The 23759-nt window shown below is 53.0% G+C and overlaps 14 protein-coding genes across 14 annotated transcripts; 8 read left to right on the top strand and 6 right to left on the bottom strand.

Moving 5' to 3' along the window:
- The first annotated feature begins 191 nt into the window (after positions 1-191).
- Positions 192-2275, top strand: ASPVEDRAFT_46659 (uncharacterized protein). Its single transcript, XM_040813609.1, has 2 exons — positions 192-285; positions 340-2275. The coding sequence occupies exon 2, from the start codon at positions 601-603 to the stop codon at positions 2065-2067; it is 1467 nt and encodes a 488-aa protein (XP_040673078.1). The 5' UTR covers positions 192-285; positions 340-600; the 3' UTR covers positions 2068-2275.
- Positions 2276-2453: 178 nt separating this feature from the next.
- ASPVEDRAFT_142301 (uncharacterized protein) lies at positions 2454-3219 on the bottom strand (the record flags this gene model as incomplete). The annotated part of the gene is made up of 3 exons (XM_040807824.1): positions 2454-2555; positions 2609-2802; positions 2865-3219. 3 exons carry the CDS (start codon positions 3217-3219, stop codon positions 2454-2456), a joined length of 651 nt encoding a protein of 216 aa, XP_040673079.1.
- Positions 3220-4745: 1526 nt separating this feature from the next.
- aspf34 (cell wall protein PhiA) lies at positions 4746-5312 on the top strand (the record flags this gene model as incomplete). Its single annotated transcript, XM_040815243.1, has 2 exons — positions 4746-5004; positions 5056-5312. 2 exons carry the CDS (start codon positions 4746-4748, stop codon positions 5310-5312), a joined length of 516 nt encoding a protein of 171 aa, XP_040673080.1.
- A 439-nt stretch (positions 5313-5751) lies between these two features.
- Positions 5752-6631, top strand: ASPVEDRAFT_88573 (uncharacterized protein; the record flags this gene model as incomplete). Its single annotated transcript, XM_040818359.1, has 2 exons — positions 5752-6513; positions 6584-6631. 2 exons carry the CDS (start codon positions 5752-5754, stop codon positions 6629-6631), a joined length of 810 nt encoding a protein of 269 aa, XP_040673081.1.
- Positions 6632-6992: 361 nt separating this feature from the next.
- ASPVEDRAFT_46662 (uncharacterized protein) lies at positions 6993-8234 on the top strand. The gene has a single exon (XM_040813610.1). The coding sequence runs from the start codon at positions 7007-7009 to the stop codon at positions 7859-7861; it is 855 nt and encodes a 284-aa protein (XP_040673082.1). The 5' UTR covers positions 6993-7006; the 3' UTR covers positions 7862-8234.
- A 22-nt stretch (positions 8235-8256) lies between these two features.
- On the top strand, positions 8257-10000 carry ASPVEDRAFT_46663 (uncharacterized protein). Its single transcript, XM_040813611.1, has one exon. The coding sequence runs from the start codon at positions 8704-8706 to the stop codon at positions 9838-9840; it is 1137 nt and encodes a 378-aa protein (XP_040673083.1). The 5' UTR covers positions 8257-8703; the 3' UTR covers positions 9841-10000.
- A 57-nt stretch (positions 10001-10057) lies between these two features.
- Positions 10058-11253, bottom strand: ASPVEDRAFT_155195 (uncharacterized protein; the record flags this gene model as incomplete). The annotated part of the gene is made up of 3 exons (XM_040808447.1): positions 10058-10516; positions 10577-10831; positions 10888-11253. 3 exons carry the CDS (start codon positions 11251-11253, stop codon positions 10058-10060), a joined length of 1080 nt encoding a protein of 359 aa, XP_040673084.1.
- A 616-nt stretch (positions 11254-11869) lies between these two features.
- On the top strand, positions 11870-13787 carry ASPVEDRAFT_33549 (cytochrome P450; the record flags this gene model as incomplete). The annotated part of the gene is made up of 5 exons (XM_040810751.1): positions 11870-12491; positions 12546-12880; positions 12934-13073; positions 13141-13550; positions 13600-13787. 5 exons carry the CDS (start codon positions 11870-11872, stop codon positions 13785-13787), a joined length of 1695 nt encoding a protein of 564 aa, XP_040673085.1.
- Positions 13788-13871: 84 nt separating this feature from the next.
- On the bottom strand, positions 13872-15092 carry ASPVEDRAFT_142395 (uncharacterized protein; the record flags this gene model as incomplete). The annotated part of the gene is made up of 1 exon (XM_040807833.1): positions 13872-15092. The coding sequence occupies one exon, from the start codon at positions 15090-15092 to the stop codon at positions 13872-13874; it is 1221 nt and encodes a 406-aa protein (XP_040673086.1).
- Positions 15093-15313: 221 nt separating this feature from the next.
- On the bottom strand, positions 15314-16009 carry ASPVEDRAFT_142180 (uncharacterized protein; the record flags this gene model as incomplete). Its single annotated transcript, XM_040807813.1, has 1 exon — positions 15314-16009. The coding sequence occupies one exon, from the start codon at positions 16007-16009 to the stop codon at positions 15314-15316; it is 696 nt and encodes a 231-aa protein (XP_040673087.1).
- Positions 16010-16230: 221 nt separating this feature from the next.
- ASPVEDRAFT_364631 (uncharacterized protein) lies at positions 16231-18425 on the bottom strand. The gene is made up of 8 exons (XM_040811215.1): positions 18137-18425; positions 17945-18081; positions 17813-17895; positions 17660-17757; positions 17494-17614; positions 16607-17444; positions 16448-16553; positions 16231-16400 (listed from the first exon to the last, which is right to left on the bottom strand). The coding sequence occupies exons 1-8, from the start codon at positions 18288-18290 to the stop codon at positions 16333-16335; spliced, it is 1605 nt and encodes a 534-aa protein (XP_040673088.1). The 5' UTR covers positions 18291-18425; the 3' UTR covers positions 16231-16332.
- Positions 18426-18522: 97 nt separating this feature from the next.
- ASPVEDRAFT_46667 (sulfatase family protein) lies at positions 18523-20636 on the top strand. The gene is made up of 5 exons (XM_040813612.1): positions 18523-18885; positions 18933-19411; positions 19459-19951; positions 20002-20126; positions 20179-20636. The coding sequence occupies exons 1-5, from the start codon at positions 18561-18563 to the stop codon at positions 20527-20529; spliced, it is 1773 nt and encodes a 590-aa protein (XP_040673089.1). The 5' UTR covers positions 18523-18560; the 3' UTR covers positions 20530-20636.
- A 492-nt stretch (positions 20637-21128) lies between these two features.
- ASPVEDRAFT_56739 (uncharacterized protein) lies at positions 21129-22688 on the top strand (the record flags this gene model as incomplete). Its single annotated transcript, XM_040815246.1, has 5 exons — positions 21129-21648; positions 21697-22093; positions 22152-22304; positions 22369-22434; positions 22487-22688. The coding sequence occupies 5 exons, from the start codon at positions 21129-21131 to the stop codon at positions 22686-22688; spliced, it is 1338 nt and encodes a 445-aa protein (XP_040673090.1).
- fkbp3 (peptidylprolyl isomerase family protein FPR2) lies at positions 22522-23584 on the bottom strand. Its single transcript, XM_040813613.1, has 2 exons — positions 23143-23584; positions 22522-23088 (listed from the first exon to the last, which is right to left on the bottom strand). Exons 1-2 carry the CDS (start codon positions 23379-23381, stop codon positions 22920-22922), a joined length of 408 nt encoding a protein of 135 aa, XP_040673091.1. The 5' UTR covers positions 23382-23584; the 3' UTR covers positions 22522-22919.
- Positions 23585-23759: the final 175 nt, after the last annotated feature.

Below are 23759 nucleotides of genomic sequence, written 5' to 3' on the forward strand. Positions count from 1 at the left end.
CATGACCACTCCTGGTTCTTTTCCTGATTCAACGGGGCTCTGCGCTGTCGGCAACTGACCTTCCCCGGCGCAAGCCACTGCACTCGCAATGGTGGAGGCTAATTGGGCCGGTCGGAGATGAGGGGACAGTATCAGCTCGATTCATTGGGTTGGCCCATGAGGCCGTCTCCTATTATCGACATAATTTCGATTCCATTGGGCCAGCAGTGCCGGTTAAAAGTCTTGGAAATCTGCATTTCCTCATGGGTCTTAGTTCGTAAAACACCCAGCAGGGTCACCGGCGCCCTACGATTATTTGTTAACATGGCCTGCAACGACGTCTCCATGGCCAACACGTACATCAGCGGCAAACTCCGAAGGGGGAACCATATTAGGGCCAGCGTGCCCCTAGGAGAGAAACGCCTTCTCTCGGGGTAGACTGCTCCTGCATATCGTGATTGAAATGACTGATATATACTTGTCTTCGGCGTCTCTCGGGTCAGAGTGGCTCCACCTGGACTCGTGAATACGAAGTGTAATGACTCACTCGGGCGCTTGAAATATGAGTGGAACCCTGTCGTCGTTGGTTTTCATTATATCCATGATAATGATCCTTGCCAGATGAAACCTCAATTTATTCTTCCTTCTTGTGCGAGCATTCGGCGAGTAGACAGATTCGGCCTGCTCGACTGTGATGACGATGAAGTGCCATTCTGGGACCTTCTCAGAGCCGTTCTTAGAAGCGAGCTGGCCTCTATTCACGATACTTCCTCTCTGCTAGAGGCTCTTGAGGTTATCGCGGTAACTCTGAGAGGAACCACAGCTGGCGCGGACTTTTCGCTACTTCGAGAGTTCATGTCACGGCGCTTCCCTGAGCAATCTGCCCCCAACTTCTTCCGTGATATCTGGCCTGTGCTCGTGGATTTGGCACTGGAAATGCCGGATCTCTTCCCAGAGGGCTTGCTGCCATCGCTGTCAGCCACTAAACCCGCCGAGGTCGTCTTTTCACGCAAGCAGGTGGCTTGCCTCGTTGTCCATCAATTCCTGTGCTCGTTGCCGCCACATCCCTGGTCTACGGAATCCTTCGTTGATCTCAGTCCCTGGTTTTCTGCAGCCAGCAATGTTCACCGGGGTGCCGTGGATGCATATCTCACCGCGTTGTTCACTTACTTTGAAAGAATAGTCGGATATTCTCAGGACAGCAGATCAATTGTCGACTTTGACGTAGAGGAATGGCCCATTACCTTTAGCATGCGAACAATGACAAACGAAAATATGAATCACATACAGGATGCCCAAGCCAGAAACATCATGCTTTCATCTACGCGTGTCCAAGTCGTCAACCTCCCAGAGTCGCGGACAACACTCCGTTTGCTGGGCCATCCCGATGGAGCATGCGTGATCTCTGCGAATAAATGCTTCGGACACGGCCCTTCCGGTACCCAAGAGGAGTTGAATGTGGGCTCCACACCAGAGGCATATCCAGTTGTACTCCTGGCACCGCCCCTCTCCGACCATCAGGTATTGGTCTGTCGGGGCGCCGAGGCAATGGTGTCCATCATTGGATACGGTCGTGATGCGAGGCTTGGTGACCTTCTCCCACAGCCAGCTGCAAACCTCCATGATGGCCTGTGGTGGAGGATGCGGACAATGTTGTTTATGGATGCCCTCGAGCTGGACACCCTGCCAGTGGAGGAAGACTGTCCCATCCCGGACATTTGTCCTTCATCTCGTCTCTCTCGGGATATGATCCTGAAAGCATACAATGCGTTCAGTAGTGGCACCTACGGCCACGTGTCTACCGGCCTTTGGGGCTGTGGCAACTTTGGTGGGAACAGATATGTAAAGTGTATATTACAATGGTGTGCGGCAGCCCTGGCAGGAGTGCCCGAGCTGAGATTCGTCTTCTCTACAGCAGAACAACATGCACTTGGGGAGGAGCTTGCCCAGTTGTCAATGGAGTTACAGGTTAAGTGTGTGTCGGTCTATCGCATGTTTAATATCTTGGTCGAGCTGAAAGACACTTCTGGGGTTGGACCCGATGGCATTTTTACGTATATTGGCCAGAGGATCTCAGCATTAACCTAAGCCAACTGCTATATATTCCAGGCGAGTTTCCACACTAAATTAACAAATCATACCCTCACTAGCCTAAGCGCCAGAAGTTTCCCTCCGTAGTTAGTGCCAGATCCAACTTCTGTAGACTCGCTCTTCCGAGGATAGAGCCCTGGAGCTGTCATCGCCAGCAGAGGGAGACGAACTGGGCCCAGTGGAGCGTCCAGCTGGCTGATTGTGGGCACGGAATTGACTCTGTGAATGACTTCACTGCTGCTGTACAGCTGGCAGTCAAATTGGCTGCTGGATGAAGCATTCCCTGTCACAACATCTGAACGATTCATTCTTGAATAGCGATAAGAGCCGCAGGTAGTTGACTACTGCTAAATTGGTTCTACATTCGTGATCGATTCTATTCACTAGCCAAAGGCCCTTCTCAATTTCCACTGGGCAGTTGGAATAGCCGACCGTATCTGCTCTATGGCTTTCTTGTAATCTTCATCGCTCGCATTTATTTGAGCCTGTTATGCCTTGTTAGTGAATAAACTACCCCGATCGCCACCGGCAGGCTTACCAGAGCCAGATATGTCGGTAGAGTGTCCAGCTTTTCGTCCTGGTATAGAACCTGCCAGAACTTGTATATACCAACTCGCTGCAAGCGCAGAGAGGCGAATTTCTTGGTAAACCAATTCCAAATGGCCCCAGAGTCGGACTCGTCGACGTCGGATGGCGGATTAAATTCCACACTCAGGAGGTCGCAGGCTGCATCTGTACAACACGCGGCATCGTCAGGGTTAAGGCACTGCGCTCCCTTGAAGACTGCAACTTACCAGCCAGGATATCAGATTCGCTCCCACTCGCGACCGGGAGATATCCCCGGATGTCGAATTGCGCAGCATCAAAGCAACTGTGCGTGGGTCCCGGCAAGAGATCGCTGGTGCTTGGAATGCTTGCATAATCCCCCTTGACGAACTGAGGCAGATAGTGGACGGGGTATATTGCAAGGAACGGCCATGGCGTAGTGTCCGTAGCGGCATTGTAGCGGTACGCAGTGCTGACAGCCGATGTCTTCAGCACGTCAGGGACATGGACGCTGTCGTACCAGGCGTGGAAGCCATCAACTGAGATTTTAGGGGGAGAGCGGACCCTCGAGGCCACATAGAGAAGATCTCGGTGAGCTGCCATGGTTGCAATGAAGCAGACTCTAGGATTGCAACTGTTTAAGAGGGGCAGACTGCTGAACAGGCTCAACAGGCCCTCGGTTAACTGTGCGAGCCGACCCCCTCTCATCTGGTGACGATCACTGACTCGATCGCAGGCTAATGCGAGTCTGCGGACGAACTCGGCTAGCAGCTGGGTTGCCAGTGCCTTACTGACTGTCGCTGTTTCTGCTCATGGTAGACAGTCGCTGGCTGCACTGATATATCCGAATTCCGATATATCTGGTCTGTGAGGTTGGATATCCTCATGGTCCGCGAACCCTTCTGCACGATCCAGATATATCAGGTCACGGATCGCATGTTGACAGTAAACGTCAACTCCGACTTCCTCACAGAAGTATAGAATACTTATTCCGTGTAGCTTTGCTGCTTGTTGAACCGCAGAAGTCGAATATGTCCTCATCCTGCCGTAGAGAGTCTTGCCTCTCTCTGTATTGCCCAGACGCGAACCGCAAGGAAGATTTGATGTTTCAACACGGTGTTTCCATGGCATTCCATGTCAGCTCAGTCGACTCACGCCAGCCAAGAACCGGATCGGTCAGTGATAGTGATCGGCCGCAGGCTGGCACAGTATGGATAATGACATCTGCTTGAGTGAAACAGCGGTGAGCAGACTGTCAAAGTTCCAGCTCACATTACAGAAAGTGAGAAGAGGATAGCAGGGACATTAAATCGCCGACATTACGCGGGGGCTGTCGGTAGGATATGGCATGTCGCTATAATTACTGCGCTGACCGAGACATGGCGAATAAACAGACAGAGGCAATATGCAGTGGCTTCACCACCAAGTGCCACTGTGGGGTTTCAGGTAGACTATGCCGATCAAGACCGGTAATCGATTCAATTTCTTTAGTCAAGCTGCAGACTTGACCGTTGTCCAATGGCTGCCTGGCGATGTCTCAGCAATCAAGATGCTGGGCAGTGGCAACTGAGACTCGACCCCCGTGCACCACAGCAGGACCAGCCTGGTCAATACCGATGAAGGTTATAGTGTTATAAGTATGGTAGTATCCATACAGCCTCTTATTATAGCCCGTTCAGGGGAAAGCGCGGAGATCGAGGACCCAATTTCAGGGGAATTGAGACGACAGAATTGAATTGCCGGAGGGGGTTGTATTTTTAGATTCTTCACGAGTCTAAAAGTACTCACTAACTACATACGGTCAATTAATATGGGTTTGGGCGGCGAATTGGCTGGTTTGGTGGAGAGTCCGAGACAGCAGTGGAGATATGAAGTCACAGCGCTGGGCTGTCGATTGCTTCAATCCTTGATCAGAAGCAGCTGGTCAGGCAATTCTCGCGATGTCTCAGTTGCTGTCTTGATTGTCCCTGGTTTCTCGGTCTGTTCTAGTATAAATACCCGGTCCTGCCAGTCTCTTCGTCCCATTCCCATCACATCTATTCTACTTAACAAGCAAACAACATATCGAGCAGCTCAGGCATCAGACATCAGACACTATGAAGTTCAACTATCTCGCCGTCGCTGCCTCCATGGCCCTCACTGCCTCCGCGCAGCCTACTGCCACCCCCGAGACCTTCGGCCTCATTGCCATCCACTCTGGCTCTGGTGTTCACAACTCCGGCTTCAACGCGGCCAAGGGCAGCCTTTTCGCGGGTTTGTCCGGCCAAAACGCTACCTGCGAGGGTGCTGGTGACGGTTTCGCCACCTTCTACCTCAAGGATGAGGCTCTGTTCCTCTACGGCCCCTCTGGAAGCACCCAGCAGGTTTACGTCGACCGCTCCGGCATGGGTACGATCCCAATTTCCTTCTATGTGGACATCAAATGCTAACAAAATGTAGGCCAAGGAAAGCTCGGATACACCACTGGCGACGAGTCTGGCCCTCGTAATGGAGAGCGCACCGGTTGGGCCACCGATAACAGCAACCACCTGCAGTTCGATGGCAAAGGCCTCATTGCCTGCCCCAACAGCATTGGCGGCGCCTACAGCATCTGGGTCTCGGCTGGAGTGGCCAACCCTGGTGGTAACGAGAACTGTGTTGGCGTCGCCGCTCGCGTCGAGAAGAGCACGAAGCCCGTCCCCTGCACTTACTCTTAAGTGGACCTTTGTATTGTCTGTATATAGTATCGCATGATATATATTGAATAGCATGTTCGTATTCGTCTTGAATAAAGGTACTCCCTTGCTGCTACACAATCATACAACCAATGAATAACCTAAGTCACCCTCCACGCTGGTGGACATGCGTTGGTTCTGATTGCCGTGCAGACAAGGCCTTCACAAATCCGAATAATGGCCTTTATACTACAAGGGGGAAACTATAATTGCACTACACGTTGAAGAACGTGGTTCAATGATTGTCATGTTTATCCTCTAGACAATGGTTTCCTTTCATGACAATATAAAGCACTATTAGTATGCAAACCAGAGCCCCAGTTATATAAAGACCGCTGTCTATCATCTATATCATCTATACCAGGTAAGCAGACTGTTCAACAGCCGGTATCTCAACCAGAATTCAATACTTTTAGAAACAATGGTCTTCGGCTTCGGTCGTTCGTCGTCGTCAAAGCGATCTTCCAAGGGTACTGGCTCTTCTCTGAGCAGTGCTTCAAGGTCCTCTGCGTCCTCCAGGTCCAGCTCGAGAACTGGCTGGGAATACCTCAGTGATAGGTCCTCTGGAAGCTCCCAGAACTCGCGAAGCTCCCAAAGCTCCTACTATTCTGGAGCATCCTCTTCCACCATCCGTGGATGTGGATCCTCCCATACGGTTCGGCCCAGGGATCTCACAGCCATTAACATGATGGCATACGACAGGGCCAGCGGGAATCGCCTGGACGATCTGGAGTCTGTCGGTGCTGGCTCATCCATCTCTCAGGACCGATATGGCAATCCTCAACGTCCCAAGAGCAGCAGTCGCAGCCGGTCATACCAGCCCGAGTCAGGCGTGATTTCTCGAAGCTCGACCAGCAGCAGCACCCCCAACATTGTCACTATCCGTCCTAAAGGAGTGCGCGCCGATTCTGACCTAGGGTATGGAACGTCGAATGACTATAGCAGTATCAATAGCCGGTCCTCTAGCAGTGTGCGTAGCCGCTCCCCGGCTCCCAACACTCGATATGCGGTCCCCAAAGGTCTTGGGATGCCTCCTGCCCGGCCCCCGACGAGTTACCCTTACTCTGACCAGCAGTCGGTTAATTCATCTCAGGCATACAGTGACACGTACAGTGACACACCCATGGGCATGGCTATGGTGCCTCAACCACCGTCCAGCTACACTCCTTCTAGCCTTGGCTCCGTGGGTAGTTCCGCTGGAGACTTGCGTCTACATAGTAGCACTAATTTGGCCTATGGGCTTCCTATACAAGGATCCGGGCCATTACCCGTCGCTGGGTCGAACATCACGCTCGTGGTAAACACCATGCCAGGGCCGTATTGCAACCCATGTCCTCCAAAATGTCCTCCACCGTGCTGTGGATTGTCATGCTCTGCATCATGCTGCTCCTTTGGGCCTTGCCATTGATACCATGACATCGCTACAATGGTGTTTCCACGGTGCAGTTTACAAGTATGGGGCCTACAACTTACCTGATGCTAATATCGGCTACATAGAAATGGCAATCAAACGTTTTCTTTTGCGAGCGAGTGTTATAGTAGGCTATTCTGTAGCTTGTAGGCTGTCGGTTGAGGGTTTCCATGGATCGCAGTCGCCTCTTGCATCATGCTTATGCCAGGCTTCTCACCACGAAAAAATGTATCCCTGCTTCATACCATCATCCATTGCCTTCAACATGGTTTATATGCACTATATTGCTTCAAGGCCCGTTAACTCGGCAACAAACTCGCCCCATTTCGTATGGGTCGCGATATCCCCCGATCGCAACACGGCCGATACGCTCTTTCGCATCCTGCAGGAGAACAAGGGAAAGGCCTTGTCTGTACCCAGTCTAACACTCGATCACACATGTCTGACGCCCTTGGACATCGAGAGGCTCTCGCCAAAGCTCTGGGTGCTGCAAATCAAGGAGAGCCCTGAAAATGTCGCTGCGCTGGGGACGGCTGTGTGCCCGCATACCTCCCACGACGTCGATCCAGCATTCGACCCTGTCACTGGAAAGATGTTTCTCTATTCCATGGGGAACTATCCTGACCTGGGCGCCAAACTGCTTCCTGCAACCGGCGACATGAACCATGACTATATCTCGGGGTACAGCTTCTTCATCCGCCGCCGGGGCTATCCCAGCACCTACTGGTACTGCTGCGGCAATCTCATCTGCCTCTCTACTACTAAACGCTCACGATTCGTCGTCTCTATCGCAGACAGAGGCAATGACCAGTGGAATTCTTCGCCGAAGACGCCGATGGTCGATCATGACGAGGTGTCGATTCAATGGATCGAGCGCGACAGGTGTAGAGAAGTCGGCGTTGACGAGAATGAATGGCTGACCGTCAAGGCAAAACGCCCCAAGGCCTTCCAGTTCTCCGACTTTGAGGGCCGGTTCTACTTGGGGAATGAAGGAACTCTCGACAATCCAGACCCTTTGAGGGCAGGGACCACGCTAGATGTGGTGTGCTGGTCATCTCCCCCGGTGTTTCAAGACAGCTTTGAGCTCTGCTATGGGATGCCTCCCTACGGTGATTCTTAAGTATCCTATAGTCCAAATCCCTCTGTGCCGGCATCAGGAGTCTCGCGCGGTGTTTAGGTGCTCTTGAGGGTAATCTGTCGTCGAAGCAACAGTCACTCATGCAATATCAGATAGTTGCCATCCATAATGGCACATAATACTCACAGGCAGTGTGTCAGTTCATCAATATATTACTGATTCCTTCATGTAGCGCAGTGACTCATCAGGTACCCGGATATATATCCTGCGTAACCCTATATAGCATATACGTTAGGAATACCGCGTCAAGCCACTAGGGGCGTCGACGGTCCCCAGAACAATAAGTCTCCGTCAATTTGCCTCTTCCTGGATGTTTATCTAGTCAGCCAAGCGTGGATATCTGGAAATTCGCCGGTCCAGGCCCACCATGGCTAACTCCACGGTCCCCAATCTCATTTCGCCCTGTGCTGGTGTCCACCAGATCCAGCCAGTCAAACAGTCGTCTTGGCTGCTCGATACAAGCCTTCGTTCAGCCGAACAAGCTTTGATTCAGGCTAGCCAAGCATGCGGGTCTCGAAATTTCTGTCCGACTCTTATCATCGGCGACCCCGTGCGAGACACAACAGCACCGGTCAACTGCCAGAGGAATACTGCAGCAGAGGTAGGATACCAAAGGTATTGAGGGATCCTACTGTTCATGTAAACCTGTCGGCAGACTCCCATCACAGTCAGTGTACTTGGCCTGGCATAACTATAAGCTAAGAGTGAATGGCGGTTGTTATAACACAGGCAGCTTGACCCCAAGGTCCTCGTGCTAGAAAAGACTGCCACAAGGTGGATTGACCGGCGCGATAAGTATCCCACTTCAAATATCTCCTATAAGTATGAGCATCAGCCCCGAGACCAGATTCCGTATGCGAACCCTCCAACAAGTGCTCTCTCCCGTCACTTCCTTACCCACTACGATGTCTTTCAACCCCAACGCCGTGGACTTGGACTCTGCGGACCCAAGAGATATTATCTGTTACCTGAACGCTGGCGAGAACGACTACGATGGGCGCCTGGGTGCTCGCATCTCTGCCATCTTCGTCATCTTCGTCGTGTCTACGGCGGTTACCTTCTTCCCTGTGCTCGCCAAACGCAACCCCCGACTGCATATTCCCCAGTATGTCTACCTGTTCGCCCGATACTTCGGTGCAGGTGTCATCGTCGCCACCGCGTTCATCCATCTACTCGACCCCGCATACGACGAGATCGGCCCAGCAAGCTGCGTGGGCATGACGGGCCACTGGGCAGACTACTCTTGGTGTCCTGCAATCGTGCTCGCCTCGGTGATGGGCATCTTCCTGTTGGACTTTGGAGCTGAACGCTACGTGGAGGTCAGATACGGGGTCTGCAGGGAGGATCCGGAGACGTTCATGACCAGCACTGCGGACAACGAGGAGGCTGTACGCGCGCAGGTCGATCGCACTGCGAAAAAGACGGACGATGAGCTCGAGGCTCGGTCGCTGGATTCAGGCTGGATTGAACGCTCCTTCAGGCAGCAGATTGCAGCCTTTCTGATACTCGAGTTCGGCGTCATCTTCCACTCCGTCATCATCGGCCTGAACCTGGGGGTCACTGGCGAAGAGTTCCCAACCCTATACCCCGTGCTGGTCTTCCATCAGTCCTTCGAGGGCCTGGGTATCGGAGCCAGGATGTCGGCCATTCCATTCCGCAAGGGTAGCTGGCTTCCATGGGTACTCTGCCTGCTCTACGGCCTCACTACTCCGATTTCCATTGCCATTGGACTCGGTGTGCGCACGACCTACAACTCCGGGTCATACACTGCGAACGTCGTGTCGGGCGTCCTCGATGCCATCTCAGCGGGCATCTTGATTTATACAGGTCTTGTCGAGCTGCTCGCCAGGGACTTCCTCTTCGACCCGCATCGCACTCAGGATAACAAGCGCCTGGTGTTCATGGTGGTTTCGCTGCTGTTGGGAACGGGCATCATGGCGCTCCTCGGAAAATGGGCATAATTATGCCAATAACACTTGATATCCAGCTTATACTTTGCAAGCAGGGACATTGTCTGAGCCCGATCATCTGGCAGTGTCTCTACGCATACTCCCTCTCATCTCCTGAATTCGTTGTCAGTGCACTCTTTCGATTCATCCACATTCATTACCAATAGTATCGTTAATAATAAGCAATAAAACTTTTGGATTTTTTTTAAGGCGTCCACATCTTGTAGACCTAGTTGTCGTAGCTCCTAGGCTCGACCAGATTGTTCATCGACGAGGAATCTGCAAAGTCTCCATCATGCTTTGGCGTATCCCGGCGTCGACTGACTGGGGCCTGTGGTGCAGCATTCTGTATCTTGGACAGCGAGGAAAGAGGCATCGACGACATGTAATTGCTCAGAGATCCACTGATGTGCTTCAGCCACACGGCCTTCAACGAAGGTGCGTTTGCTGCCATGATCGCCACATTCAACTCTGCTGCCGATATTATCACCATCTTTCCGAGGATATATGGGAAATCTGGGTTCACAGCGAACTCGTGGAGGACGATGAGACGAAGGCAGGACACGATGACGGCGACGCTTCCAACGGAGACGACAGCAATAACACCCAGGCACCGCGAGAGACTAGGTTGCATATTCCACAGGGGCCGGATGGGGAGCGAGAGGATTATGAAGTCAGTGAGGATGTTCTGCAACAGTCCATCAATGGTTAGCTCACAGTGTACGAAACAGGGCCAGGTTATACCAACGAAGCGGGCACATAATAAGTGACTGCGACAGACTGCATCAGGGTACATTGTCGGGTTCCAGAACGCTGGCAGAGGACGACACTGGAGGCAGTACAAGAGCCAAATGGCCACCGCAACCGCGACATTCAGGGCCATGGTGGCATAGACGCTGTAGGTGAACGAGATCTTATTTGCGAGCCGGAGATAGAACTGGAGGAAGGCGTGTTTGATGATGAGGTGCATCCAGATGTACAGGATTTCCTCTGCAAAGAGAAGCTTCACAAGGAGAGTTAGCGACTGACTGTTAACTGTCTACCAAAGTGCAACTCTACCTTTCGGAGCATGGCCTGATGCTCCATCGGGACCTCAGTCGTATGTCTATTTAGAGCTTTGATTAGCACGTCGCCCATGTGGCGCAGTGATGAAGGGCTTATCACGAACAGTCCACCGCCATGGTATAGAAAGACGCAGAATAAACCCTGCTGGGCCGTATTGAATGCCTGAGTGAAGGTGAGAGGCTTGCTCCTGCACGGGAAGAGAAGGAGAGCATACAAACACAAACAGCATCCACCAGTCGTCTCTGCCAAAGCTTTTGATGATGCATTCCGCGAGTACATACGAAGGATTGCCGTGGTCAGGGACAACGCAAAGAACGCAAAAGAGACGCCATATGCAGATGGCTGGAGAGTCTCGAACATTTCAACATGGGGGCTGCTCAACCCGTCAACAACTCCACTCCTGTTGGCCCCGGTATTGCGGGAAAGGGGGCATTTTATACTGCTGAACGTACTGATCCGCAATAATTCAACCCACATGGGCCCCTGGTCTCAAGGCCCCTGCAGGGTCCGACACCTGGTGTCTGGGCCAGCCACTCGCTGGCTGACAGGCCATGACAATAGAAACACTAGCAGCTCGGCAGTTTCGCGGCCTTCGTCCGGAAGCACGATGGAAGCCGTTGTTGCAGATCCATATTCCAGTTGGAGATGCCCGATCCATCGCCCGCTGCTAAGAGCCCAGACAGCCAATGGCTCTGCACCGGATTCAAACCGATTGCCGAGATGACAGGGGCTGGAGACGGTTCGGTCCATGCTCCACGCATGTCAGCACAAGTCTTCTTGAAGTCTGATTGCTGACTCGTTCTGGTGGGCTCGTGGGGAAGTCCTCGCATGTCGGGGAGATGACCGTTGCTGTGCATTAAAAACACACCGTCCCCTCATTCCCCTTTCCTCGCCCAAGGTCCAATTTTTCGAAAAGGCTGAGGGAAGATATTCAGGGTTTACTGAGGGGAATTCCCGTCAGTCGATCCGTTGCAAGATGGGCGCCACGACCATCCTGGTGGCCTTCCTCAGCCCCGAGCCCTCGCGAACTGCGCTCACTTTTCTTGCCCTTGGAGCAGCTTTCCACCAATTCATCCGCGTGGGCGAGATTGACAATCGGCTCAGGCTTCTGGCAGCTTTTTACTTGGGAGGGTTCCTGGCGTTGTGCACTGGCTACGTCCACCTCTTCTCGTTCAGCTGGCCCCGGGCACTTGCAGGTGCGATTCTGGCCTCGCTATTCTTCAATTGTGGACTCACAGCCAGCATCGTGCTCTATCGATCCTTCTTCCACCGTCTTCGTCGCGTTCCGGGACCATGGACGGCCAAGGTGACCCGGCTCTTCGCGGTGACTCAGGCCACAGAGCGGACGCAGTACCATCTCGACCTGGAGACAATGCATCGCAAGTACGGGGACTTTGTGCGCACAGGGCCGAGAGAAATATCCATAAATCGACCATCGGCAGTTAATCTCATGGCCGGGCCTCAGTCGCCCTGCACGAAGCCGACCTGGTACAGCCATGTCTCCGATGATAATACCCAGATCTCGCTCAACTCAACCCGCGACCCGGACGTCCATCGTCGGCGCCGGAGAGCATGGGACCGGGGGTTCAGCATGAAAGGTACCAAATCAAATGGCCTGTAATTGCGGTCTCAAGCTAATCCTTGTGATACAGCATTGCCCGTATACAAGCCCCGTCTTCAGCACAAAGTGGACGTCCTTATTTCGCAGATCCGATCCCGTATCGCAGAACCCTTGAATATCTCCCAGTGGACGATGTACCTGGCGTTTGACGTTATGGGCCTGGTGGGGTTCTCCAAGGATTTCCAGCAGCTCGAGGAGGGCACTGAACACGCGGCGATCAAGGAGCTACACGGACAGATGCTGATTCTGGGGATCTTGAAGCCAGTGCCCTGGGTCTTGACGATACTCGGTGCCATTCAGGGGCTTGTTGGGAACTACGGGCAGTTCATGACCTACTGTGCCGACCGTATAGCAGAGAAGAAAGCTGTAGGTTACCGTGCATGTCAAAGCCTACTGAGCATCAGTTCTGACCCGCGTAGGAATGGAAAGCTTCAGAAAGCAAAGTCCCCAAGGACGTCATTTCCTGGCTGCTCAAGGCCATCGACGAGAAGGACCAGTCAGCTCGTCCTGGGGAGCAGTCGCTTAATGAGGACGGTCGACTCATGATCGTCACAGGGAGGTAGGACTTCCTCTCCATCTCTCTTGCTCGCTCGCTGTCTTTCTTGGGCTTGGGCTGATACTGGCAGTGACACCACCGGCGTGGCTTTGGCCAACTCGTTCTACTATTTGGCCAAACATCCGGCAGTGTATAGGAAACTGCAGTCAGAGCTCGACGCGACTTTCTCAAAGGGCGCTCCAGCGTCTGAGTTCAGTAATGAAGCTCTCCGCCGTCTGCCATACTTGGAGGCTATCATCAACGAAACACTTCGCCTGAAGCCTGCCGTCCCCAGTGGACAGCCCAGAGAGACTCCTCCTCAAGGGCTCCAAGTCGACGAGATGTGGATTCCAGGGAATACAATTGTCGTTGTGCCCCAGTACGTGATCCAGCGCGATGATCGCTACTTTCCATCTGGGGCAGACTTCATCCCTGAACGATGGCTCGACGCGAAGGACAAACTGATCACGCATGAAGAAGCCTTCTTCCCCTTTCAGATAGGTAAGGAATCTATCAAAAAAGATTCGGGAAATTAAGCTCATCATCTCAGGTCGTTACGCTTGTGTAGGGAAGCAGCTGGCTCTTATGGAGATGCGGCTTGTGATAGCACGAATTGCGTCTCAGTTCGATCTCTCATTTGCGCCTGGCGAGACTGGCGAGGCATTTGATCGCGATGCTAAGGACACATTTACATTCACTGTTGGGTCGTTGATGCTGGAGTTCCAACCGCGCGAGTAGTATAGTATATAGTCAACGGCGGGAAACATACCACAAGGCATATAATATTATAATTTGATTAGCAATCCTAATGTTCAATAGCTGCTATGAACTCTTTCTTTTATCTTCACTGGCTTTCTTAACTTCATCGCCGATCTTCTCCAGCTCTTCCTTTCGCTTCTTCAGCACTTCCTGCAACTCACCCACGGTGTCTTGCAGAACTCTCTCTGCATCCTTGCCCTTCTTTGCGCCGGCGGCTTGCAGGGCCTGCAGCTCGTTGAGCACGTCTGAACCACCTGGAACGAGGCTGGACCACTTGTCGAGATCAATTCCTGCCGTATCCTTGACCTGGCCTGCTTTCTCCTTGACATATCTCTCCACCTCGTCTGTCTTGCCAGAGGAGGCACTGTCTCTGACCAGGGACCAGAGCTTCGAGAAGTCGCCCGTTTTCAATGCGTCGGCGTTGTCCTCCACCAGCTCCTTAACTTTGGGGTTCTTGTCGAGATACTGCTTGTATTCATCCATCCCCTTCTGCCACGCCTCGTCGCCCAGTTTCTGCAGTTTGTCTCGCTTCTCCTGCACCAGCTTCCGGATTTCTTCGACAGACGCCATTCCGGCGCCTCCCTTGATAATGTCGGTTATCTGCTGCCATGTCCGGTTTACCTCCTCCTTTGCCTGCGGCCCGTAGGCATCGCCCATCTCCTTCAGCTGATCAAAACTGCCGCCAAGCTTCTCCTTGAGCTTGGGGTGGTTGTTGATGATGTCTCCCGCAGCATCGCCGGACAGGTCTAACAACCGGTTGAGGTGTTTTTGTAGGATCTGAAGCCCCTGGAACGCAGTGTCGACATCTGCACTACCTTTCTTCGATAGATCCTTCATCTCAGCATATGCGTCCCGGATGATGGAGTCGAACTCGCCTCCATGCTTTCCCTTGACCGTTTCCAGGTCGTCGAATAGAGCGTCGATATGACCGCGGGCGCCCGGAATGAAGGCAGCATAGCTCTTGGTGGTATCACGGAACCACTGCAAAGCCTTGTCGGGTTCAGGGGCATTCTTGATTATGCCTTGTTTAAGTGAGTCGGCATAGTTCTGAGTCTCTTTGACAGTCCTGACAGCTGCTTTGGCTCCGGAGACCTGGTACCAGACGTAGCCTGCACCAAAGGCCACTGCGCCGCCTGCAATCCCCCCGACCAAAGCGGAATTGGTTCCCCCTGAGGCCTGAGCTGGAGACGTAGACTGGAACCGCGCGTTGGGGCAGCCGGTTTTGGGTTTGTACAGTTGGCAGCGGCCACAACGGGCGGCGGTTCTGAACATTCGACTGAACATTGTGAGCGATTTTTAAGATTCGAAAAGTGAGGGGAGAGAAATTCTTGATGTGTGGTTTTGCCCGGCGAGTCCTGTCACTCTGACGTCTTCGATCTGGGAAGCCCAAACTGTTCCTGGGCTGCAACTGACGTCGACCACAATCGACTGTTGATTCGTTGACCGAAGCTTGTGCACTTGTACAGACGTAGACTGCGTAAATAACTAGTTATATGACCGTTGGCTCAGACAGCCTCCCAGTCCATCGCGTCGACGATAAAGTCCCAGTCCATGGTGGACGAGCCCCGACCGTTGCGAAGGGTGTCGTGCTGCGCTGCATGGGATTCAGCCAGGCGATAGGCATCCTCCAGGCCATCGAAAATCTCGGCGATGATTCTGTCGAGATCGTAGCTGTCCAGAGGCATCACTCGGTCGCCTCTCATTGCTGAGCGCCAGTCGTCGCGCTCCTTCTCCTCCTGCGACAGATCCGCCGTCTTCCAGCGATTGCGCAGCTCCTTTGCGCGTTTCAGCTGCCTGAATCTCTCGCCAGACCCAAGAATATCGCGCAGAGGGCTTGTTTTCGCTTCCAGCGCGTCGAGCACGTTCGCGTGGTAGCTGTGCGAGCCCTGGTAGCGCGGCGCCGAGGAGACCGTGATGTCAAACACGCCCAGTAAGTGCACCAGGGCTCGTTCCAGAAGCGCATAGTATTCGTGGAAGTCCAGTTTAAACATGATCTCGGCGTGGGCAAGGTCAACGGCCGGCTCGTGCGTGGTCGCCAGGCGATAACCCTCTGCCAGGAATGGGAGCTTCCACTTCAGGCGCGCCACAATTTTCATAAAGCGCGACAGCTCTTCAGAGGCAGAGAGCAGGCCTCGTCGGTCTGGCGGTTTCTGGCTGTCGCTGGGGGGCGGGGCCCAGCGTGATTTGGACAGACTGGACATGTTGAAAATAAACGAAGAGAAGAAAAGAAACAAAAGGACGAAAAGGCGAAAGACGAAAGACGAAAATAGACCAAACAACCAGCCACAGCACCACAGCACCGCCACAGCACCAAACACATTCACAGTGCATTCACTGCAGGAGAGTACTGCTACGCAGGAGATACTGTTCTGCATTGACTTTTTACTTATAGTGAAGGGAGGGTATGGAATTTACAGTTGTATATCCTGCGAATTGTGCAGTTTGGCTGAAGCTGCGAGTTACCGTCTCAAGATATATAACAACATCTACTACAAGCACGACAGATCTACTCATGATTCGAGTGCTACAGCCGGTGGTTCCGTGCAGCCAGGGCAGTCACCGACGCCAGCAGAGAGCATACAAACGAGAAAACTGTCCTTATTAGCCAGGATACCTCTTGGTACCATCAATAGACTTACCGTAGGCATGCTTCAGACCGGCAACATAACTGCCAACAACGATCTCGCGCAGACTTCCTGTCAGGCCCGCAATGTAGTCAATACTCGACAGCGCGCGGCGAATAATCTAAACACGACTTAGTATGATCGGTTTGTCGATATTTCATCGGGTCTGCTCACCTTGTGTGCACCTGGCCCATGCAGCTGGCTCTGTAGTTGTCTCTTGAACACGGTTCCCAGCAGCGTATAGTTAGACGTGATCCCCGCCGTCATCGAAAAGCTGATCAGCAGGAGAAACCCTCCAGTGGCCATTGCAATCTCCTCCGGCTCCAGGAAAGCTGTCATGCTCACGAATGCGGCAGACGATGCAGACCCACTGCCCACCCCCCCAAAGACTATATACAGAGACTCCCAGGGTCCGGTATGTCCGTTCCATCGAGTAAGCTGCAGTACATACGAAATACACGCGATGAGCCCTGCAGCAACCAGCACCGGTTTATAGTTGCCGGTACTTCGAATAAACATTCCAGACGCCAGGCCACCTATGGTATTACCGGCCACAGCAGGAATCAGATGTGCTCCGGCAACAGTGCTGGATGCTCTCGCGGTCACTTGGAAGTAGAGCGGCACAGTAAACATCATGCCCACCTGCGCGGCAACCTGCAGCGAACTGACCAGGTAGCTGGCCACGACATTTGGCCGTCGGAGGATGTGGATGTTGAATATCGGCTCGACGGCTACATGGAGCTCAGTGTAGATGAACAGTGCAAGCGCCAACGCCCCGCAGAGGGAGAGGACTGCTGTGGGCAGCGATGCCCAGGCGAATGACTTCCCACCCTGGTCGAGAAGGAGGATGATGGCAGCAATGCTCGTGGCCAGCAGGAACGCACCCCGGAAGTCGATGCGGCTAATTCTGGATGCATCGGAGGGTGCACTGGAAGCAGGCCGAGCGAGCTTGAGCTGAATGACAACAAGAACGGCAGCAAACCCGAGCAACGGGGCTTGCAAGAGAAACGCCCTTTTCAGCAATCAGTATATAGAGTCAATATCATCCCACTTCCACCTACCATCGCCACCCAATGGTGTCTGTCAGGACTCCGCCAACGGGGCCTCCAATGCTGCGGCCGAGGGTCATGGACACATTCACAAAGGACCGCCATTTTGCGACTTCTCGTTTAGACACGATGTCTAGAGAGTCAGTAGATGTCGCACCGACACAGCTAGAGAACGTACCGGTGATGATGATGGAACTCATGGTCATCACTCCAGCACCGCCAATGCCACTGATAGCACGTCCCACGATGACAATCCACATATCTGGTGCGAGTCCACTGCAGGATCGATGAGTTTGCCAATTCATACCTGAAGGCCAGGCCAGAAACTCACCAAACAACACAGCCCAGGGCAAGGAAGAAGTACGACCAGAGAAGAAGCGGTTTTCGGCCATAGACGTCACTCAATTTACCATACTGCACTTGTCAATATCACTCTGAGGTCAACAAGGCATACATAACTGACCATCGGCTGCGCAACACACACTCCGAGCGTGTACCCCGTAGACAGCCATGCGGCGCCCTGTAGACGATTGAACTCGGACGAGATGCGCGCCGTCGCGGTCATGATGAGCGTCGAGTCGGCATTAGAAATGAACTCGCCTGATTATCACTAACTTAGCATACTGTTCCCTTGTTTTCTTAGGGCGGCTGGTACCTAGAAGGAGCACGGCAATGATGCTGCCCACGCTGGTTGATACCTCGACTGGCGGCTTAGACGGACTCAGCGGTGCGACATCGTTCTCTTCGTCGACGACAGCATGGCTCAAGGCCGGCTGCACCAGCGGCGTTGTCTCGTCGGGGGCGGCCATAGTGCAGAGAGTCGTGTAACAGGCATGGCCTCAGCGTCAGCACGAAAAGCTCAAAAGATCAAAGGCATCGGGAATCGGGCATCGGCGATAAGCATGAGTCAAAGGAAATCAAGCACGCCATCTGAGCTGGAATGGGGTTGAAATCTGGATGTCGGTGCATCAGTCGGGCTAAAATGGCGACATTCTCCACCGGGAGAATAAAGTGGGAATAGCTTCACTTCGCCAACAACTCCAACATTCTTCACCACCTCTCCATCATCAATTTCCATCATGAAATTGATTACTCCCGCATTATGCGTCTTACCATTACTTGCAGCAGCAGATGCGACCGGCCTTTTCCCCGAGCTGCAGCAAATCCTGGGGCCAGGCCCAACACAGCCAGCGCCCAACTTCATCTTCATCATCACCGACGACCAGGACCTGCAGCTCGAGTCGGTTGATTACATGCCCTCAACAATAAAACATCTCAAGCAAAAAGGCACCGTCTTCCGCAACCACTTCGTCACCACCGCGCTGTGCTGCCCGTCGCGCGTCAGCCTGTGGACCGGCCAACAGGCCCATAACACAAACGTCACCGACGTCTCTCCGCCATACGGTGCGTCTCTCCCTCCAGGTCATGAACTCTAGCTCACTGTCTGCCAGGAGGCTATCCCAAGTTCGTTGACTGCGGCTTCAACGACGACTTCCTGCCGGTTTGGCTGCAGGACGCGGGGTACGACACGTACTATACTGGCAAGCTGTTCAACGCCCACACTGTCGAGAACTATCACAGCCCCTTTGTCAACGGCTTCAATGGCTCCGACTTCTTGTTGGATCCCTTCACCTACTCTTACCTGAACAGTACCTACCAGCGCAATCGCGACGCCCCCGTCAGCTACGAGGGCCGGCACACCACTGATGTCATCACCGAGAAGGCGCTGGGATTCCTAGAGGATGGCCTTGGTGGCGACAGGCCCTTCTTTCTCACTGTTGCTCCGATCGCGCCTCATTCCAATGTCGATGGGGGAACCTTCGAAGGAGAAGGTCCTCCAGTAATGACCGAGCCCATCCCTTTGGATCGCCACGAGGCTTTGTTCAGGGATGTAAAGATCCCTCGCACAGAGCATTTCAATCCAGACCAGGTGAGAATACAAAAGCACTCGTTGTTGTCCATTATTAACAGTTTCAGCCGAGTGGAGTCAACTGGGTCAAGACCCTCCCTAAACAAGACCAAGCGACAGTCGACTACCACGATCATTTCTACCGCCAGCGACTGCGTGCTCTGCAGGGCGTGGACGAGCTTGTCGACGCGCTGGTTACGCGTCTTGAGGCCAGCAGCCAGCTCGATAATACATACATCATCTACACCTCCGACAATGGCTACCATATTGGCCAACACCGATTGCCGCCAGGGAAAACCTGCGGGTTTGAAGAAGATATCCGCGTGCCTTTCTTGATCCGCGGCCCTGGTGTACCAAGCAATAAGACTGAAGATGCAGTCACGACGCACATCGATCTCGCGCCCACCATCTTCGACCTTGCGCAAATTCCACTGCGCGAGGACTTTGACGGGACGCCGATTCCGCTGCCTGGTGCGTCGGATGCCGTCCATCCACGCCATGAGCATGTTACTGTTGAGTACTGGGGGCAAGCTTATCTAGAGGGGGAGAAGGGTGCCTTAAGTACGCAAGCAAACGTCGACTGTGGGATCAATTGCTGACAACCTCACCAGGCAACCCCGCGAAAGTGCCAGTTTTCACTAACAACACCTACAAATCTGTGAGAATCATCAGCGAGCAGTATAACCTTTACTATTCCGTGTGGTGCTCCAACGAGCATGAACTTTACGACTTGACGGTGCGATACCTACGAATAGCCCCGCCATATGTAGCCTGCTGACTCGTTCCAGACCGATCCGTACCAGTTAAACAACCTCTATACAAGAGAGGCTGTACATGAAAGCGATGCCAGTATCCTGGGGCGTAGTCTCTCTCAGGTAGTCGCCAGACTAGACTCCGTCCTCCTCGTCCTCAAGTCCTGCAAAGGCACCACCTGCATCAAACCATGGAATGTCCTACACCCAGGCGGCAATGTGCAGAACTTGCAGGATGCGCTGAGCCCACTGTATGATGCGTTCTACACCAGCCAGGCCAGAGTCTCGTTCGATCGCTGTGAACATGCATACATCCCCGATCTAGAGGGACCACAGAAGGCGCTGCCATTTTCGAGATATGGGCTGAATTGGGATGTTTGGACGTGATATAAAACACATTTACATAGATGTATATAGAAGAATAACGGCTGACCCGGTTCACATCCGCGTATGTCCATCCAGATTGGAAACGAGTTTTGGATAATAGCAGCAAGACTTGACAGCTAAGGCCAGACCCACGGTAGAGACCCACATTCTAGTCTATATGAGAGGATAGTACGAGTCAAGCATGGCCCCAGCATGCTAAGCCTAAGCGAGGAGACAATGGAGTCGCTCATGATGGCGCCATAGCTCCATATGTTGTCGACAACATCGCACGGTTCCTGGCATGTCCGCAATCAACGTAATCTCTGTTAACTCGGTAGAGTCCGCAGATAATGCCGGCATATATAAACTCGCGTGGTTAGCCGGAAATGAAAAAAAATGACCTGTCAGACTGGACCAGGTAACCATGGCTTCAATCAAGGAGCCCAAGTTGGACATCGACATCCTTGACAGCGAGAAGAGTGCCATTGTCATTGGAAATAGTGACCACAATGGCTTGGATATCGCCACCAGTCCCATTTCAAAGGACTGGGATGACAAGGAGGAGAAGAAGCTCAAGCTCAAGTACGTCGCTGGTGCTGGCCTGCTCTATGCAGTTACTGATGCGCAGCAGAGTCGACATGATCCTCTTGCCCATACTTGGCCTCGCCTTCTTCGCTCTCCAAATCGACAGAGGGAACATCAGCGCTGCCCTGACATCCACAATCACCGAGGACCTCAACATCACCACAAATGAAATCAATGTCGGGACTCAGCTGCTGTCGGCCGGCATAGTTATCAGTGAGATTCCATCTAACGTGATCCTACAGCGCGTTGGTCCGCAAAGGTGGCTGTCAGCACAGCTCTTCGCCTGGGGCTTGGTGGCCACATTCCAGGCATTCGTCAAGTCGTACCCGGCATATCTGGTGACAAGACTGCTGCTTGGTCTCCTCGAAGGTGGGTTTATCCCGGGCGCGCTCTACTACCTGTCAACATGGTACAAGAGGCAGGAGAGCAGTCTTCGCATAACCCTCTTCTTTTTCGGGCAGATGTTTTCAGGCGCAACGTCCAGTCTGATCTCAGCTGGGCTTCTGACACTGTCTGGTAAGGGCGGCCTCGCTGGCTGGAGATGGATTTTCCTCAGTAAGTCACCTTCCACCTCACTGTCGGCCGAGCTAACAAAACTATTAGTCGAAGGAGTCATTACGCTCGGTATTGGGGTTGTATTCATCCTCTTGGTGCCGCCCAAGGCCGGAGATGGACGACCGCTCGTCAGCGCTGGTCGCTGGAGTTACTTCACTCCTCGCGAGTCTCATATCGCTATCCAGCGCGTCCTCCTCGATGATCCAAGCAAAGATGCTGGCCATCTCAAGATTACTGCGCGCGACATCTGGAATACTGTGCGACAGCCCCGGATCATCCAGCACTTTTTCATCACGCTGGTTGCTATGTCTGGGTTCCAGGGGTTGACACAATACACTCCAAGCATGATCAAGTCGTTCGGTTTCAGCGCAGTGCGAGCGAATGCTTTGGCGTCGGTGCCGGTGTATTGTGGCATGTTCTGGATTCTGATACTGTCGTATCTCAGGTAAGAAAACCTCGCCTCCTGTTCCCAGCCATGAGGAGTTGAGCTGATGCGAAGAAAGCGACAAACTCGGCCACCGTGGCCCCTTCGTCCTCATTGCCATCACATGGAATGTAATCTCATATGCCTGTCTGCGAGTCACTCCGGCCACTGCAGACCGGTGGCATCGGTATGGAGTCATTGCAGTCGCCAATGTTTCCTACGCTAGTATGCAGTAAGTGAATACCCAGCATCAATGCCGTTGCAAAACGTACCAGACTCGCTAATTAAGTCTCTAGCGTTCTAAATATCGGTTGGTTGTCAGTATACTGCAAATCGCCGCAGGAACGCAGCGTCGCCATGGCGTAAGTTCCTTCCATCCGTCCCCATTCCCAACAGGATGCTAACTCCAATTAGACTGGTCATCATGGCCGCAAACTGCGCAGGGATTTCTGGGTCACAAATCTTTCGTACTAGCGATAAACCTCTGTATCACCATGGTTTGACAGCCATCTGTGCCCTCGCCGCGGCATCGTGGGTGCTGGCTCTGGCATTGAACCTGCAGTCCTATTTCTGGCATCAGCGGGGGAAGCCAAAGGTTTCGTCAGTCAATGCATGAGATATTGCGTCTAAGCTGTGTAATAATGGCATGAATTGGTGTCGTATTCTCATTTAGATACAATAAACAGCGTCTCGGATATCTTCATTCGAACTCCGCGTCGTCATCGTAAACTCCAAATCGGGCCCTTAAGTGACACGTCCGACCGTAGTATTCATTGTTTTATCATCCCTCCTTCACTCCCCTATCCTTGTTCTGGCACGGACAACGGTATAACAGTGGACCAATCGCTCAGAGCTCGTCTTTGGGAACGCCCTCGATCTCAACCAACTCGGTGTCGAAAATCAATGTCGCGCCCCCTGGAATTGGTCCAACGCCTCTATCGCCGTATCCATACTCGGGAGGAATCGTCAACTTCCTCTTCTCGCCAATGCACATATCCAGGAGGCCCTGGTCCCATCTGCTCTGCGTCAGCTGTCTATGTCCTCCACCATCCACACCAAGCAAGACTTACCCCTTAATGACCCTCCCAGAGCCAAGCTTGAAGCCCAAAGGTGTACCCCTGTTGTAGCTCGCGTCGAATTCGGATCCGTCAGAGGCAAGTTTGCCCCTGTAGTGCATCTTGACGTTGTCACCTTTCACGGTCTTGCGGGTGCACTCGACGGCGTGGGTGGTTTCAATGCCGAGGTCGGCGGCTTGCGTGAAGCCCGCGAGGGCGAGGGCGACGATCGTAGTGAGGGTTGGGAAATGCATTGTGTATTTTGTGAAGATGGTAGAGGAGAATTGGTGGTTGTTCTTCCGTTGCTGTTGCGGTCAACGTGGTGCGGAGAGGTGCGATGGCCTGAACGTGGGGGCATCAATCTGGATGACTCAGCGGGATAGCATTGTCTTGTACAAAGTATGAAGACTGAGCCTAGTCGAGGTGGGTTTATATGATTTTCTGGGTTCTGATTCTGAGTAACTGAAACAGAGAATGTTGTCTTGATCTTTAAAAGTGTATATTGCTGCCCTGTAGCAATTCACCCCACTGTTGAATGCACAGCCGTCGGTAATTAACAACTTGATATAACCGACGGCCATTCGAGGCTTACAGGTGCTATTCGGAGTCAAAACGAAAAAATATGCTGTATT

Source organism: Aspergillus versicolor (assembly GCF_001890125.1).
Source record: "Aspergillus versicolor CBS 583.65 unplaced genomic scaffold ASPVEscaffold_13, whole genome shotgun sequence".
Lineage (NCBI taxonomy): Eukaryota > Fungi > Ascomycota > Eurotiomycetes > Eurotiales > Aspergillaceae > Aspergillus > Aspergillus versicolor.

Coding starts and splice junctions, on each gene's coding strand:
- ASPVEDRAFT_46662 (XM_040813610.1), top strand. CDS start 7,007: ATGGTTTATATGCACTATATTGCTTCAAGGCCCGTTAACTCGGCAACA.
- ASPVEDRAFT_46667 (XM_040813612.1), top strand. CDS start 18,561: ATGAAATTGATTACTCCCGCATTATGCGTCTTACCATTACTTGCAGCA. Junction 19,412..19,458: donor AGCATTTCAATCCAGACCAG/GTGAGAATACAA, acceptor TAACAGTTTCAG/CCGAGTGGAGTCAACTGGGT. Junction 19,952..20,001: donor GGGGGAGAAGGGTGCCTTAA/GTACGCAAGCAA, acceptor CAACCTCACCAG/GCAACCCCGCGAAAGTGCCA.
- ASPVEDRAFT_46659 (XM_040813609.1), top strand. CDS start 601: ATGAAACCTCAATTTATTCTTCCTTCTTGTGCGAGCATTCGGCGAGTA.
- ASPVEDRAFT_46663 (XM_040813611.1), top strand. CDS start 8,704: ATGAGCATCAGCCCCGAGACCAGATTCCGTATGCGAACCCTCCAACAA.
- fkbp3 (XM_040813613.1), bottom strand. CDS start 23,381: ATGCATTTCCCAACCCTCACTACGATCGTCGCCCTCGCCCTCGCGGGC. Junction 23,089..23,142: donor TCTGGGAGGGTCATTAAGGG/GTAAGTCTTGCT, acceptor GACGCAGAGCAG/ATGGGACCAGGGCCTCCTGG.
- ASPVEDRAFT_364631 (XM_040811215.1), bottom strand. CDS start 18,290: ATGGCCGCCCCCGACGAGACAACGCCGCTGGTGCAGCCGGCCTTGAGC. Junction 17,615..17,659: donor GAGTTCCATCATCATCACCG/GTACGTTCTCTA, acceptor CTGACTCTCTAG/ACATCGTGTCTAAACGAGAA. Junction 16,401..16,447: donor CGGTCTGAAGCATGCCTACG/GTAAGTCTATTG, acceptor TAATAAGGACAG/TTTTCTCGTTTGTATGCTCT.